Consider the following 15698-nt stretch of genomic DNA (forward strand, 5'->3'; position numbering starts at 1 on the left):
CATAATCCTCCCAATAAATCGAGGTCAGCCATTCGCCTTCTCTCACAATACTCGCATGCTTGTTCCATTTCATATTACCTACATAGTTACTCCCATCACACACATACATGCACGCTGTCTCCTCTATATGGTGATTAGTAAGCACTCCCTTTTATAATACAGTCATATTTCAAAAATCTTCACAGCAAAACAAGAAAATAAGTTCAGATATCATATGCCCAAAATTTGTTCCTTTTTCAAATTAATAATGAAAGTTTACAATTTAGGTGATTGGAGCTCATTAACACAAAAAGTCATAATAAATCCTGGAAATGTACTCTTGTTTCTAAACATGAATGCATTTGTCAAATAATGGACTGTCACACCCTTTCAAATACTCCCTGGTAGTTTCCAATGGTTTCGCAGGCTTCCATGCCAAGTCGATGAAGAGCTTCTGCATCAGAGTTGTCTGGTGCATAAACCAATTGTTTAAGGTGCCCCACAGATAATAATATAAAGGTCAGGGGAACATGCAGACAATGGGACAATCCTCTTCTACCTATACCTCCGCCATGGTAGATACCAACCACTGCATTTCTAACACTTTGACTGAAACGAACTCCAATTCCATCATGCAAAAACCACTTGTTCCTTCTGATTTACAGCAACACATCTTCTAGTAGCTTTTTACAGCATTCTGAATAAAGTGCCTGTACAACGTACTGGGAGAATGTATGGTCCTACCAGTCACCTGGAACTCCGCCTCACACAACACGATCTAGAATACAATGAGACAAATGGGTGAACCAATAAGTGGAACTGTAGTGATGTGCTTCAAAAGGTGTAAAAGCACAGGGTATAGATAGATAGATGCTAAATGAAACGCATTTGGCTCTCAAGAGAGCAATGCGCAATGCCTTCAATGACTACCATAGCAGAACACTGTCAAGTGATCTTTCACAGAACCCACAGAAATTCTGGTCATATATAAAATCTATTAGTGACACTAAAGTTAACGTCCATTTCTAGTAAATGGGGCAGGAACTGAAATTGAGGGTAGCAAAGCAAAACCTGAAATACTTAGCTCCATTTTCAAATGTTCCTTTATAACGGAAAAACCAGGAGAATTGCCCCAATTTAATCCTCGTACCACTGAAAAGATGAATGAAGTAATTATTAGTGTCAGTGGTGTTGAGAAATAACTGAGATCATTAAAATTGAACAAAGCTCCAGGTCCCGATGGAATCCGTCAGATTCTTTACTGAATTTGCAGCTGAGTTAGCCCCTCTTCCAATTATAATCCATCATAGATCCCTCGAACAAAAAGCCACCTCCAGTTCTTGGAAAAAGGCACAGGTTGCACATGTCTACAAGAAGAACAGTAGAAGTGATCCACAAAACTACCATCCAATATCCTTGACATCTATTTGTTGTAGAAACTTAGAACATATTCTGAGCTCAAACATAGTGAGAGACCTTGAACAGAATCTGGCCTCTTCAGTGCCAAGGCAACATAACATGTTATCTAGGATGGAGAGTCATCGTCAAATGTAGAAGTAACTTCAGGTGTGCTCCAGGGAAGTGTGTTGGACCGTGCTGTTCATGGTGTACATGAATGACCTTGCTGGCAATATTAATATTAAAATCAGGCTTTTTGCATATGATGCAGTTATCTATAATGAAGTACTAACTGAAAGAAGCTGCATAAATATTCAGTTTTTGATTGGATTTCAACATGGTGCAGACATGGGCAAGTAACTGGTGATACTGAGCGTATACAGAGAAGGGTAGCATGAATGGTCACCCGTTTGTCTCATCCCTAGGAGAGTGTCACAGAGATACTGAAGGAACTGAAGTGGAAGACTCTTTAAGATAGACTTAAACTATCGCAAGGAAGTCTATTACCAAGGATTCAAAAAGGGCTTTAAATGATTCCTCTAAGAATATACTAGAACCCTCTATACATATCACGCACATAGGGATCGCAAGGAAACGATTAGAATAATTACTGCATGCCCAGAGGCACACAAACAATCATTCTTCCTGCACTCCTTATGTTAAGGGAACCATAAGAAACCCTAATAACTGGTACAATGGAACATACACTGTGGTATAAATGTAGATACAGATAGCCGCTGAACGTCAGCTTGCATTAATTGCTCAAAAACTAAAGATTGTCAGACATATGTTTACGCTAACTTTTTTCTTGTTTTGGTGTAAGGAAGATGTCTCCAAAGTGCATATAAGTATTTTCAAAACACCCTGTATAATAAAATCAGATTGTAAAACCCACTCACTATCCATCTAAGACACTAAGATGAGCAATGTGTGTAATTAATTCTCAAAAAAGGAAGTTAACGCAGCCAACAAACATGAAATAGTAACGGAATACAAAATTCAACATGCATGGATTCAGTTTTAAAATCAGTAAGTAAGGCAGTACAGAAGTAAAGTAAAAACTGGATAATCTTAGCAGTCTATAATGAAGAATAACTCATTCTTGATACCATTCAAAAACAACTTACAACAATACAGTATTACAGTACAGTATCACTCATTATACTACCACGATCAGTTACAATGGTTCAAATGGCTCTGAGCACTATGGGACTTAACATCTGTGGTCATCTGTCCCCTAGAACTTAGAACTACTTAAACCTAACTAACCTAAGGACATAACACACACCCATGCCCGAGGCAGGATTCGAACCTGCGACCGTAGCAGTCGCGCGGTTCCGGACTGAGCACCTAGAACCGCTAGACCACCGCGGCCGGCACGATCAGTTACAGTTCATATTTTAAGCATTATAAAATTTTTATTTTTGAACATATTCAGTTCCTTATGATCATGCACAAAACCAAACACCAATGTGCATTCTTAAAGTGTTCAAAGTTAATTGTGAAATATAATACTGAATGTAGTTAACTCACAGTACAATGGGCACAACCGTCAAGAATTTCCGAGTAACAGTAAACTGCTCTCCATAATCAATTTGCTCCCAGTGGGTAAGTTCCCTACTGTCCCCTTGATCTTGAGGAACCCATGGTGAGCCTTTCACGAAGTGAAGGAAAAAAAAGTGACACTGTAAAAGGTAAAACATTTAACATTATGATACGACAGATGTGTAGTCACTAAGATTAAAAATTATGTTTACAAAATCTAAAACTTTTGAGACAGCATTAGTGATGACACAACTGACAGGTTTTCGCAACTCATTGGCCAGTCGATTGTTTTTTGTTCAGCATTTTTTTCCAGTCAATTAAAACAACCAAATGAGACTAGTCTTTGCAGCCATGTCACCTATTATAAGATTTTTCACTCAGTCTCCGAGTTTGAATGATTTCATTTACACATTTTTCAGCCTTTTCAGTTAACATTTTTAGTAACAAATAACACATTTATGTAGAGCTGGACAAAAGGTGTATTTATAAAAATGAAGTATTTTCAAAATTTATGTAGGCTATCCATTTACTCAAAAACAAATTTTTGATACTTCTGGCATTACATATGGATTTTTGGTTGGTTTTAAAAGGTTAATAATTGGTGCTACATTATAAATTTATGTTTAAATGTACAATTACTTTTTATTTAAATTTAGAGAAAGCCCCCTCTCTCTTTACAGTTGGTTTGCACTCATCACCGATAATTCTACTTTTGTAAATTCTGAGATGTTGTGAACCCAACCTTGTATTATATGGTGTCTTAATCACTGGCTTTTTGAACATTTACTGTGAATTGTCTGAAGCTCTTAAATATTTGTCATCATTCTTTAATTTTCTCTGAATTTCTTTAATTAATGTAGTTTCTTAATATGAATCATCCTTGCAGATACTGTGTAGTGCACTGAATTTATCTCTAACATCACACATCACAAATCCAAGCCGATGAAGTCAAATATCAGCAGTAAAGAGAGGGCGGCCATTCGTGATCTGAGGGAACGCTCTGAAATTGTTGTCCTACCGGCTGACAAAGGCAATGCTACAATTGTTGTCTCCCATAAGGACTACACTGATAAGATGCAGAGCCTGCTAAATGACGATTCCTACCGGAAGATCAGCGTTGACCCTACAAAGAAGGTGGAGAACAAGACGAGGGCGCTTCTCAAGGACGCAGATTTACCGGAGGGTGACGCTAAGAAATTGTTACCCCAAGGTCCGGTACCGCCTAGACTATATGGACTCCCGAAGGTTCACAAAGAGGGGGTACCATTACACCCCATTGTCAGCAACATCAGGGCACCTACATATTTGTTGGCCAAATACCTGACGGGAATATTAAGTCCTTATCTGGGTAAATGCCCTCATCACATCCATAATTCCGTGGATTTTGTTAAACGCCTTGATAGCTTCAGGTTGGATGAGTCAGATATCATGGTGAGTTTTGACGTTGTTTCCTTGTTTACGAGGGTACCCCTGCGAGAGTCACTAGAATTGATTAGTCAGAAGTTTGACGAGAAGACCACTGAACTTTTTAGGCATGTCTTGACTTCCACGTATTTTCTTTTCAATGGAGAATACTATGAACAAACGGAAGGAGTCGCCATGGGTAGCCCACTCTCACCGGTGGTAGCGAATTTGTACATGGAGAACTTCGAGGAGGAAGCCCTGTCGTCATCCGTATGGAAACCTACTTGCTTTTTCCGTTACGTGGACGACACGTTCGTCATCTGGCCACATGGTATGGATGAACTCCTTGCTTCCTTACACATCTAAACTCCATACACCCCAACATCAAATTCACTATGGAGACTGAAACGGAGGGTAAATTACCTTTCCTTGACGTCTTGGTCAAGAGAAGGGCTGACGGCACCCTAGGTCATGGGGTGTACCGGAAGACTACGCACACTGATCTGTATTTGCACGCAGACAGCTGCCACCACCCTTCACAGAGGAATGGGGTACTTAAAACTCTAGTACATAGGGCGCGCACTATCTCTGAAGCAGAGAGTCTACCCCAGGAATTGGAACGTCTGAGAACTGTATTTCGAAAAAATGGGTACTCAGAGTGGCAGATTCAACATGCTCTCCGCCCAACCACTGCAGCACAACCTGTTGAGATGGATTAAGTCATGAGGGAGGAGGTAGGCACTGCATTTATTCCATACACAGGCGCACTCTCGGGGAAAATCGCCCGCATTCTGAAGAAACACCGGGTCGGAACTGTGTTTTGTCCTCCAAATAAAACTCGTGTACTGGTGGGGAGCGCCAAAGATGACCTGGGTTTGAGGAAGGCCGGCGTGTACCAGATTCCGTGGCAATGTGGCAAGTCGTATATTGGTCAGACGATGCGTACCGTCGAGGATCGACGCCGTGAACACCAGAGGCACACTCGACTGATGTATCCGAGCAAGTCTGCGGTCGCTGAACATTGTTTGTTGGAAAATCACGCCATGGAGTATGACCACACGAGGATTCTGGTACAGACGTCGAGATACTGGGACAGCGTTGTTAGAGAGGCCATCGAAATTCGCACCAAAGACGACCTCATAAGCCGTGACTGTGGCTATAATCTTAGCAAGGCTTGGGAACCAGCGATTGGGTTAATCAAGAGTAAATCGAGCAAACGTATAGTTGTGACGGCCATGGTGGACAGAGCCATCACAGCGACGTCATCTCAGACGCTGTCGCAATCTGTTGCACCGCGCAACCGTGGCGCGGGGCGCGGACGGCGGAGGGAGCGCGCCGCGGGCGGAGGGTATTTAAATCGGCCGCCGCCGCGACCGAACCCAGTTCCCTCTGAGCAGCCATAGCGTACGGATCTCCATGCCGGCACGTTCACAGGAGCTCAGTTCATCAGTTCACCTGACGATGGCGACATGTATGATCGCCGAAATATTGTGCCCGTTTGACACTATAGACCGGCAGCATACCCGTGGATATTTTGATCATCACATTTTAGGGTTCTGTGCTTCAATCAGTAAAAATGGAACCCTTATAGGTTTGCTTTCTGTTTGTCCATCCATCAGCCTATCAGTCTAAAACCCCTTTCTCAGGAGCAAGTACGCAGATCAAGTTACATTGAAATTTATGTCACGTATTGAGGTGCATAGTCCCACAGTGGTGTAAAAATCTCAAGCTTCTAAGACAATGATGTCGAAAGATATGGCCATTTATATCACCATAGTTTAATACTCCCAAACTCACTCATCAAAACGTATAGGGTACTTCCCGTTGATTTACAAAGATGAAATTTGGCAAGTAGTAAAGTTTCATAGTACAAGTAAAAGAAAAAATTCGAAAATTGTTAATTTGTAAATACATCATATGAAAAAAGTATTTCTTTTGTCATATGTTATCCAACATCAAAACTGGAAATTAAAACAATCAGTAGTTCTGTATTCAGGCTGATTGGGTTGCAATGGTAAAAGTCAAGTATCAGGCAAAGAATGACTATTGCTCGTATGACATGTTTCAGAATTTATACAATATCAGATATCCAGCAGCAATTACTACACATAGATACAGCATTCCAAGTCTTACATGAAACGAACATTCACAGGCGTTCCTAGACATCTGATGGTGGATAAATTCCTAAATGCATCATATGACTAGTAAGTCATTCCTTGCCTGATGTTGGGTTTTTCAATAGCGACCCAGTCAGTCTAAGTGCAGAACTACTGATTATTATAATAATCAGTCAACTGCCTCCTGCATGACTATGTCACATTTATATTACTGAAATTAGAACATTCTCAAAAATCTTTGAAACCTTGGAACTGATATCTTGTCATTATCAATGTTGCTAACAGGCAAAAATGATCGAGATTCTCAATTCCCAGAATGGATGAACTGCCTATGCACATAATTCAGTCTGTACAGAACCATCAACACAAGATGTCCTCTCACTTTGCAAATTTTTATGCAGTCTAACAATTCCTTCCATTCCCACATTAGTTGAACATTTCGACATTATGACTGTGACACAAAGTTCGCTATTGAGGAAAAACGAATTCATAAACATGGCCAAATAACTGAACTAGAAGCTATTTATTAACACTTAATAAAAAACAAATATCACAATGCAGTAAGAGTGCTAAACAGGCAACGGCAAAGTGCAGTTGACAACCACTTAACAATGGGAAAAGGTCAAATGTTTCCAATCAGAACTGGACTGCATCAATTTTTTTCATTTCATTGCTAAAACAGACTGGTTTCTCACATAAAAGAATGAACAAATAACTCAATTGAAATGTAAAACTACAACTGAATGAGCCTATTGTTTTCTAAATACAGACTTTCTTTCAGTTAGTCATTCCCATAAATAGACAGGATTTCTGGTCAGCACTTACCTTCAGGAGGTGAAATGTGTATTACTATATCACCTATAAATATGTATAACGGTACATAGCACCCTAGCTTTTGGAACTATTAGTTCCATCCTCTCGGAGAGGAAGGAGCGACTGGTTGGGAGAGTTTAAAAAGGAGGATAGGTAACTCAGACCCCAGGATGAGGCATTCAAATGTTTACAAAATCTGTGTCACAACAGCCACATTAGAATTTAATCTGGAGCTGTACATACTCTTCACAGACTATGCGAACGGTTAAGGAAGTGCCATAATTAATAATTACAAATATAATATTGATCTACTGTCTTCTGAACAGACAATGGAAAATTACAGCAGTAAGGTTTAACATCCAGTTGATAAGGTTATTAGAGGCATGGAATCTGTCATGTCATTTTCGGAGCACCCATCACCACATCTGCCTTATGCAACTTAGGAAAACCATGGTAAACCTAAATCTGGCTAGCCATACAGAAATTTTAACTGCTGTTGTCTCAAATGCAAATTCAGTGTAATCACTTCACTATCTCACCCAGTTACTACAATAGCAACAAAAATATGAGAGGGGTAACAGGAAGGTCATGTAAGAGTACGTATAATTATAACTTCTTAAATGGCATTAAAAAGAAATAGGCCTTCTGAATACAATATACTCAGGTATAGCAGGGTTTACAATATATATGGTTGCTCACTGTTATGTAACAGTTGTTTTATGTTATCAAAAAAGAAAGAGAGAGAGAGAGAGAGAGAGAGAGAGAGGGGGGGGGGGCGGGCAGGGAAGGGGGGGGGTAGTGTTCACTTCATTTTCATTTCATATATTCATAAAAAGTTAGGCCAAATAGCTGAATGGTGTTCAGGAAAAACCACAAAAAGATCTGTTCTGGAATTCTACAGCCAATTGAAACAAAAAATGTATCAATAGTCTGGCAGAATGGCCCCTCTACCATTTCTGTACAGGGTCAATCCATACAAAGTGGTCCAAGAAAAAAATAATTGGTTGCTTGACCGTCTCAGAAAATGTTTATATTTTCTGGGTGAATTCCCCAATATTTAGTCGGCACAAATATTTTTTTAAAAAAAGTTTATTGTTTATTATTTTGAAATGGTGGCCACATTTGCTCCAAGCCGCAAGCGTTTTTTCGTATTTGTAAGCATCTACATTTTTTTTAACAATTATTCAGTAGTGGAATGTCCTAAGCCTTTCAGATAAAATGCATTTAGTTCACCACACACTGGGCTACAAATTAACATCATTATTACTTAGCTGAACGTATTCTTTAATATGTTTTTAAAAGTTCAAAGTTATGAGCCACAAATTAACAAACTCAATTTTTGAACAGTAGTTTTCCAAACAAAGAATTTCTCAGCTTTAATCTTTTTTCTGTTATTACACTATATAGTATAGTTACTTTTTACAGAGCATCGATGGTGAGCAGCTTACACTTAAAAAATACACTTTTTTTTAATTTTTCCATTTTGTGGTCTGGCAATATCTTTATTGGGGGACCAGATAAAAACTGAAAATTTCACAGTGAATAGACCTTTGCGATATCAAACTTCAGTATAAATTTCATCATTGAGATTCAATTGGAAGTTATGGAAAAAAATACAAACACGAGTCAAAAATATGTTTTAACATTTGCGATACCTAGGCTTATAGAATAAAATATATCAGTTACAATATATAATTTAATCATGTCTATGATTACATACTTTTTTAATGAAAATAAGCCTACTAATTACATTATATTGTTCTCTTTTTATCTGTTTTTAGTACATCACTTATTGAACATTTAAGAAATTTGTTCACCCAGTTTGGGTGTTAGATTATAAGTTCACCCAGTCACAGTTGTAAATTCCACAGGAGACAGTTTCCTTGGCACATTTTTAAGTGGCATCCAAATTTGGTCCCTCAATTTTTTAAAAGATGTCCTTGGTCCTGGAGGGTGATAAAATACAACATGTACATCTTGGTTTTTGACAGTCAATATTATCAACTTCACCAATACACCACTGTTCATCGTAAACACAATCAACTATGTCTATTTTGAAGAACCAGTTGTACAAGTTTTCCACACTGATGAAGTTCATTATCAGGCAAGTTATGTCTTGTGCCACCCATTGTTAGTATTTCATACTGTCAGGCATCAAATTGTCTTCTCCTGATTCTTCAAACATGTCATATAAGGCTTGTTTGCCTGGACACTCTTCACATTTTCCCTTGATCATACAATTTTAACTGCCAATATTGTGTACCATAACTTCCAAAAGGTCTTTACAGTCAACTCTAAGATTGGCCCTATCTATCATCAACTTTACGTTCTGATGAAACAAACACGAACATTGTGGGTGCCAGATGCCCCTGCAACAATACACCACCTTGGTCTCAACTCGCTAAACTTTAATCTTCCACTTTAATGTCAGGATTTTTCTTTTTAAATTCAGTGAATAGTTCATCTAAATTACACAATATTAACCTTTTTTTGTCTTTGAATCTTAAGAGCATTTTCTTTCACAGAAATAGTCTTTTTTGCCAGACATCAAACGGCTTTTATTGTCATTGTCATAATACTTAATAACTCTACTGATTGTGTTTTCATCTACCAAATTAGATGCACTTCTTTTGTAACACTGGTAAAATTCCCTGATCTTTTACTAATTGCCTTAACTGAACAAGTCGTTCTGCCCAATTAAATTCATCACTAACTTTTGCTCGACTCCAAGAATTCGGCAGTAAACTGATAATCTTAATTTTATCCTCTTTGTTTGAAGTACTGCATTTAGTTTTTCTATCAAATCATCATATTCGGTTGGTGAAGTTTTAGAACTTCCATCTGTTTTAGCTCAAATTGTATTTTGAAATGAAACTTCCACATTCTTTTTGACTGTGGCTGCCACTTTCTCAATCTTTGTATTCAAGGCACTTGGCCTTTTACCTTGAATTAGTTTTCTAATTTTACTAGTAGGTGATATAACCAGGATTTCACAAGCTGTATCTACTTTTTTAATGGTTGCTGAGAAGTCAAAAAATTCTGCATCTGAGGTTTCACTATCCTTTCTCCTGTGAATGACAAATATCTTAGAATAACATGTTGAACACAATGATTTTCCTGTTATGAGATTGACAAAAGGGCTTTTATTTTTAGAATAATGATCAAATGTTACTTCTCGCAGACCGTTTGTTATAGGTTTCTTATGTTTCTCAAAAGTGCCCATGCAAGTCTGACCAAAAAGGTCATGATATTTTACGTATTTCATTTCATGGTACTTAAATGTTGATTTGACCTATGGGCCAACTCCCAATTTAAACAACACTTTTCCTTCTTCACTGTAATCTTCGATTAAAGTAATGTCTTTAGGACATGCTCCATACACACTTTTATGACATGCTTCATTAATAATAAACATCAACAGAACATTGAGACACCATTTTCCAGCTGTACACTTCAAGAACTTCTAGCTAAATAAGTGTGAGCAGACAATTGTTGGTGTAGGGGGGAAGACAAGAATCAGAATTGTCTAGGCTTGCAGATGCTATTGTTAGCCTGCTGAAACAATTATCATAGCATTGTTTCAACAAATTATTAGCTAGTGTAATGTGGTGTGCTACATTATGCAATTGGTATACTTTATTTGATTAGCCTACCAGATATTGCAGATGTTAAATGTATTTTTGATTTGTATTTGTAATTGTTTTTCCATAACTTCCAACTTAATCTCAAAGATGAAATTTATACTTAAGTTTGATATCATAAAAGTCTATTGACTGTGAAATTAAAGATTTTTATCTGGTCCCCAACAAAGATATTGCAGGCCACAAAATGGAAAAATTAAAAAATCCATTTGTTAAACACTATTTTGTAAGTGTAAGCTGCTCACCATTCATGCTCTAAAAAAGTAACTATACTATACAACGTAATAGCATAAAAAATATTAAAGCTGAGAAATTCTTTCTTTGGAAAACTACTGTTCAAAAATTGAGTTTTTTTATTTGTGGCTCATAACTTTGAACTATTAAAAATATATTTAGCTAAGTGATAATGATGTTAATTGGTAGCCCAGAGTGTGTTGAACTAAATGTATTTTATCTGAAACGCTTAGGACAATCAACTAGTGAATAATTGTAAAAATGTAGATGCTTGCAAATACGAAGAAACGCATGCGGCTTGGAACAAATATGGCCACCATTTCAAAAAAATAAACACTTTTTTAAAAATATTTTTGCGACTACTAATCATTGGGGAATTCACCCAGCAAATACAACTTTTTTCTGAGATGGTCAAGCAACGAGTGCTGGACCACTCGTTATGGATTCCTACACAGGAATGGCTTTTAGTCTATTCAAATCACAGAAACGAATTGCTGTGTGTTATAAATAGTTCACAGTGTGCTTCCAGTCACATGTTCTAAGAAAAAACCATGCATACCCTCCTAATGCTCTCATCTAACTAAATATTAAAATAATGATACGAATATATCATCAGATATAGAACCCACAGCCTTTCGTCTTTCCCTCTTTCCTGATGAAGCAACCTTGGGTTGCGAAAGCTTGACATTTGTGTGTGTTTTTTATTGTCTCCTATCAACATACCAACTCGTTTGGTAAGTTACAGAAACTTTGCTTTTAGATATAAATATTAAAATATTATTCCAAAGATCAATTCCATAAATGATCAATGAAACAAATAAATCTTGCCTTAGAAAGTAATGTACAATTACAAAATAAAACCTGCAATGCTGTATTGTGAAATTTGGGGATGGATTCAAAATAAAGGAAGGCAAAACATAAATCACTTTCAGTATTTACATGTTTAATATATGTAGTAGGCCTAAAACTCAATGGGTGTAATTTTACTAAAAGTTTGAGAGCACTGTTTGTATTTCAAAGTGGCAGCCCTAGATATGAACAAAATAATAACCTTCAATGTGAAAATACTAGGTTTTCGTGTAGCGCATTATTCTGCTCGAAAAACATCAGACACCATGAACAGCAACATACTTGTTACCAAATGCAACAATACGGTTTGTAAGGGAGGGGAGGGGGGTATACTTGGAAGTGTGTAGTATTTTTAACGTTTTAGAAGATGAAGGGCAACTTTTATGTAGCCATAAGAAAGTACCAGTTAAAAAACCTATGTAGCACCAACATTTAAACCACTTTCTTCCCAGAAAAACACCTCTGTATTATGATGGCAAATCCTGTATTATTGAGGGATGATAATGAGATGAATGAATAAAGCAAATGAAATAAAATGAATGATTATAAAATAATACATCAGTTCACTTTTCTGTCAGTTGACATATGCACTTCCACTCTACAGAGAACATATCAGTATGATTCTCTCTGATTAAAAAACATTACATATCAAAGTACCTCTATAACTTTGAAAACTGTGTATAACACATACGTTTTACAAACTGGTGCATACAGAAAGAGAATTGTTTTTCGGTTCTATATGCAACCGATTCGAAAATATAAAATGGAGAAATTCTGTTGCTTTGCGCCTTATACAATAGATAATTATCAGGACTTCTAGGCCCTATAACTATACTTGTCGACACACTGGATTTAGTGCCATTAGATGCTGAGTAGCGATTATATTCTGGAATATACTTGGCTACTGTATTGATAAAGACGCAATGTTAAAATTTCAAATGGGCTGCATATTTAACTACAAGAGGTGTTTAGATCTGACCACACTCTGATACATGACCATTTAAAAGCTTTACAGGAATTTTTCAGTGCAATTTCTATTGTGCAGTACTCAGTCTGCAGTCAGCTCAAAACAGTGACATTCCATTCGCTTTACATGTGTCTATTACCTGAATTGCAATTGTGAAATTCATTTGGTGTTTTCGTTACACTATCACCGTTCTTGGTAACATTCTTGTGTTTGAACCGTGGGAGTGATGTGGCATTTTAAAATTACCATCACCGGTATGTCAAATTTACAATACCTGTCACGAGAACAGATAATGGTGATTCAACTGAGAAATGAAATCTTTTGGTGACAACTGCGGGTGATTAGCACATTACTTGAATGTCCGGAATGTAATAAAGTAATATCTTCGGTATCTCTTCATGAGTACATGCGCATCCCTCACTACTAATGCGAGCTCAAACGTAACGCACTGCTCACGCGCTATCATTAAAATCCTCACAAAATACACTCGAAGATACAAACAACGATCTATATTTTACTTATAATCACTTGAAACAATGAAAAAAAAAAAATACTCACCAAATTATGGATGATATTCGTAAGAGTCCAAGCAAATGCTACACTGAAAACTGGTATACTTAGAAGAATCAGATGAAGCACAAGCATCCCCACAGCGTAACTAATCCATAAACCACGACTGTCCAGCCAGTTTGTGTTCGGATTAGATTCGCCGTGGCCGCCAACTAGCATTTCTGCAAATTATGGGGAAGATTTTCTAAATGAAAAGTACAGATTTCTAAACGAGAAGAGTCAATCGAAAAGTGCTATGAAATAAGACAATAATCGAGACTGTCAGTCTACAACAAAACACTTTTTCGAACATGCGTGTCTGCAAATCGATAACTGCGACAGCAATCTTACTTATTTCGTCATCTGGAACATTTGGAAAAAAAAATTATTACGATCTAACGTCGAGTGTCACGCCGGGACTTTACTCCACAAGTCAACACACCTTTCAAACATAACCATCCAAAGATATGCAATCACGCCCTGCACTTACACTCTATGGTCCTGCATGATCAGTGTTCACTGTTCAGTGATGTCGAACACCAGGTGTCTGAACCATGGTCTGAACGTGCCGGCCAAAGTCGTTCTTATTTCGTTTCGTGACTAAAGGTGGATTCACACATGACGGAATGTCACCGAAACGTCCGTCATCTCGAAAGATTCTCCACTGTAGTTCAAATTGTGGTATTCACACATGCCGTCAACTGTACGTAATCGACACATCACGTTACGTCAAGGTTTCTCGGGAAGAATTTTTCGACGGCAAATAGCGTAGTCTACCTGGAGAGCAACTGTTAACTTAAGTCCTGAACTAATATGAAGGTATTCTCCACTGACTGCTACTGCGAAAAGGCCTTAATATGTGTTGGAAGACAGCACTAAGTTTAAGTATTTTATTTTATACACTGAAGGAATACATTGCAAAATAAACGTTTCATACTTTGTTCAGTGTGCTTTACTCACGATTGTTCCAGTGGAATAGCGAAAAGAAAAACCGGGAGTAAATCCGATGCGTCATGCAGAAGTTTAAAATAAGATTCGTAATAAATTAACGACGACCGTCAGGCAGCAGAAATATATGAAAACATAGATCAAGTACACTAAAACGGCCGATCTAGACATACCGAAGGCACCTTCTGTCGAGGCGATAATGGGCGCCAAAAACTTAAACATCTCTTCGTAATTTTTATTTGTATCTTGCTTAGCGGGTAAAAGAACTGTTGTTTAGACATTTTGAAATATTTGTCCAACGATGACTCTTTCTCTTCCAGCTTCCTGTTAAGGATGAGGAACTCTCTTTCATGGTCTCGATTTTTTAACGTTTTTATAATCCTCACTCTTTTTACCCTCTGTTCCTTATCATCATGTGGAACAGCAATCATTGCAAACTGCTTGAAACTAAATTTCGGCATTTTATGACGATCTACCATGATATACGAAATAGCGCCTCTGGTCGGTATTTTATGAAAAGCTGTAATGTCACGACGCTCTTTCAATTCCTCTGACCGTCTACGTTCAAAAACGTAACGGTGACGTTACGTCAAGTGTGAATCCACCTTAATTACAGCTTTTTAGAACTTCCGATACAGTGGCTAAGCTTATATGTGACACATCTTCCGCAGGACGAAAACCGAATTTCGAAAATCGTTTTTCGCTGTCGTGTTTACATTTCAAGTTCTGAAGCGGGTTTGCTAGCCCAGCTGAATGCGGCGTCTGGAAAATAGCTGTTCCAGTTTCTGATTATTTGTCTGCATTTACATCGAAATCTGCATGTTTGGTCTAACATTTCTGCTTCTTCTTTGCTGCACAATAAATAACTCCATCCATAGTAGCAGAATAGTTTGAAAACGGTTGTATGATTATATGGGAGCGAAAGACAATTATGTAAGTGGCAAATCGGCAGCTGGAAACAGATTTCCAGAATCGATTTTGAGGGGTTTACATTACCGACCAGAAATGGTATTTTAGACCAATTCTCACCGACCGCCCCATCACATCCTGTCAAAACATTCTGCAATGCACATTTAAAATGGGTCATCCACACCGGCTGTCCCACATGTCTTGGGAAGAAATTTTTGATGGCTGACGTCATCGGTCTGTTGTTGATCACGTGACTGCCAAGCTCATATCTTCCCGATGTTAGGACATGCGCACATCTCCATATTTCGTTTCGTCGTGGTTTTAGTGGTTGTTATCAGTTGTTTG

At 37.8% G+C, this 15698-nt stretch overlaps 1 protein-coding gene across 1 annotated transcript in view; it reads right to left on the reverse strand.

Moving 5' to 3' along the window:
• Positions 1–13992, reverse strand: part of LOC124607342 (ORM1-like protein 3) — a 29100-nt gene extending 15108 nt beyond the window's left edge. Inside the window, exons 1-3 of the mRNA XM_047139647.1 lie at positions 13848–13992; positions 13506–13678; positions 2911–3062 (exon numbers count right to left, since the gene is read on the reverse strand). Coding sequence (XP_046995603.1) covers positions 2911–3062; positions 13506–13676 — 323 coding nt within the window. The 5' untranslated portion in view covers positions 13677–13678; positions 13848–13992. The remainder of the gene's footprint in view (positions 1–2910; positions 3063–13505; positions 13679–13847) is intronic.
• Between the last annotated feature and the right edge of the window lie 1706 nt (positions 13993–15698).

This window comes from Schistocerca americana, chromosome 3, assembly GCF_021461395.2.
Source record: "Schistocerca americana isolate TAMUIC-IGC-003095 chromosome 3, iqSchAmer2.1, whole genome shotgun sequence".
Classification (NCBI taxonomy): Eukaryota; Metazoa; Arthropoda; class Insecta; order Orthoptera; family Acrididae; genus Schistocerca; species Schistocerca americana.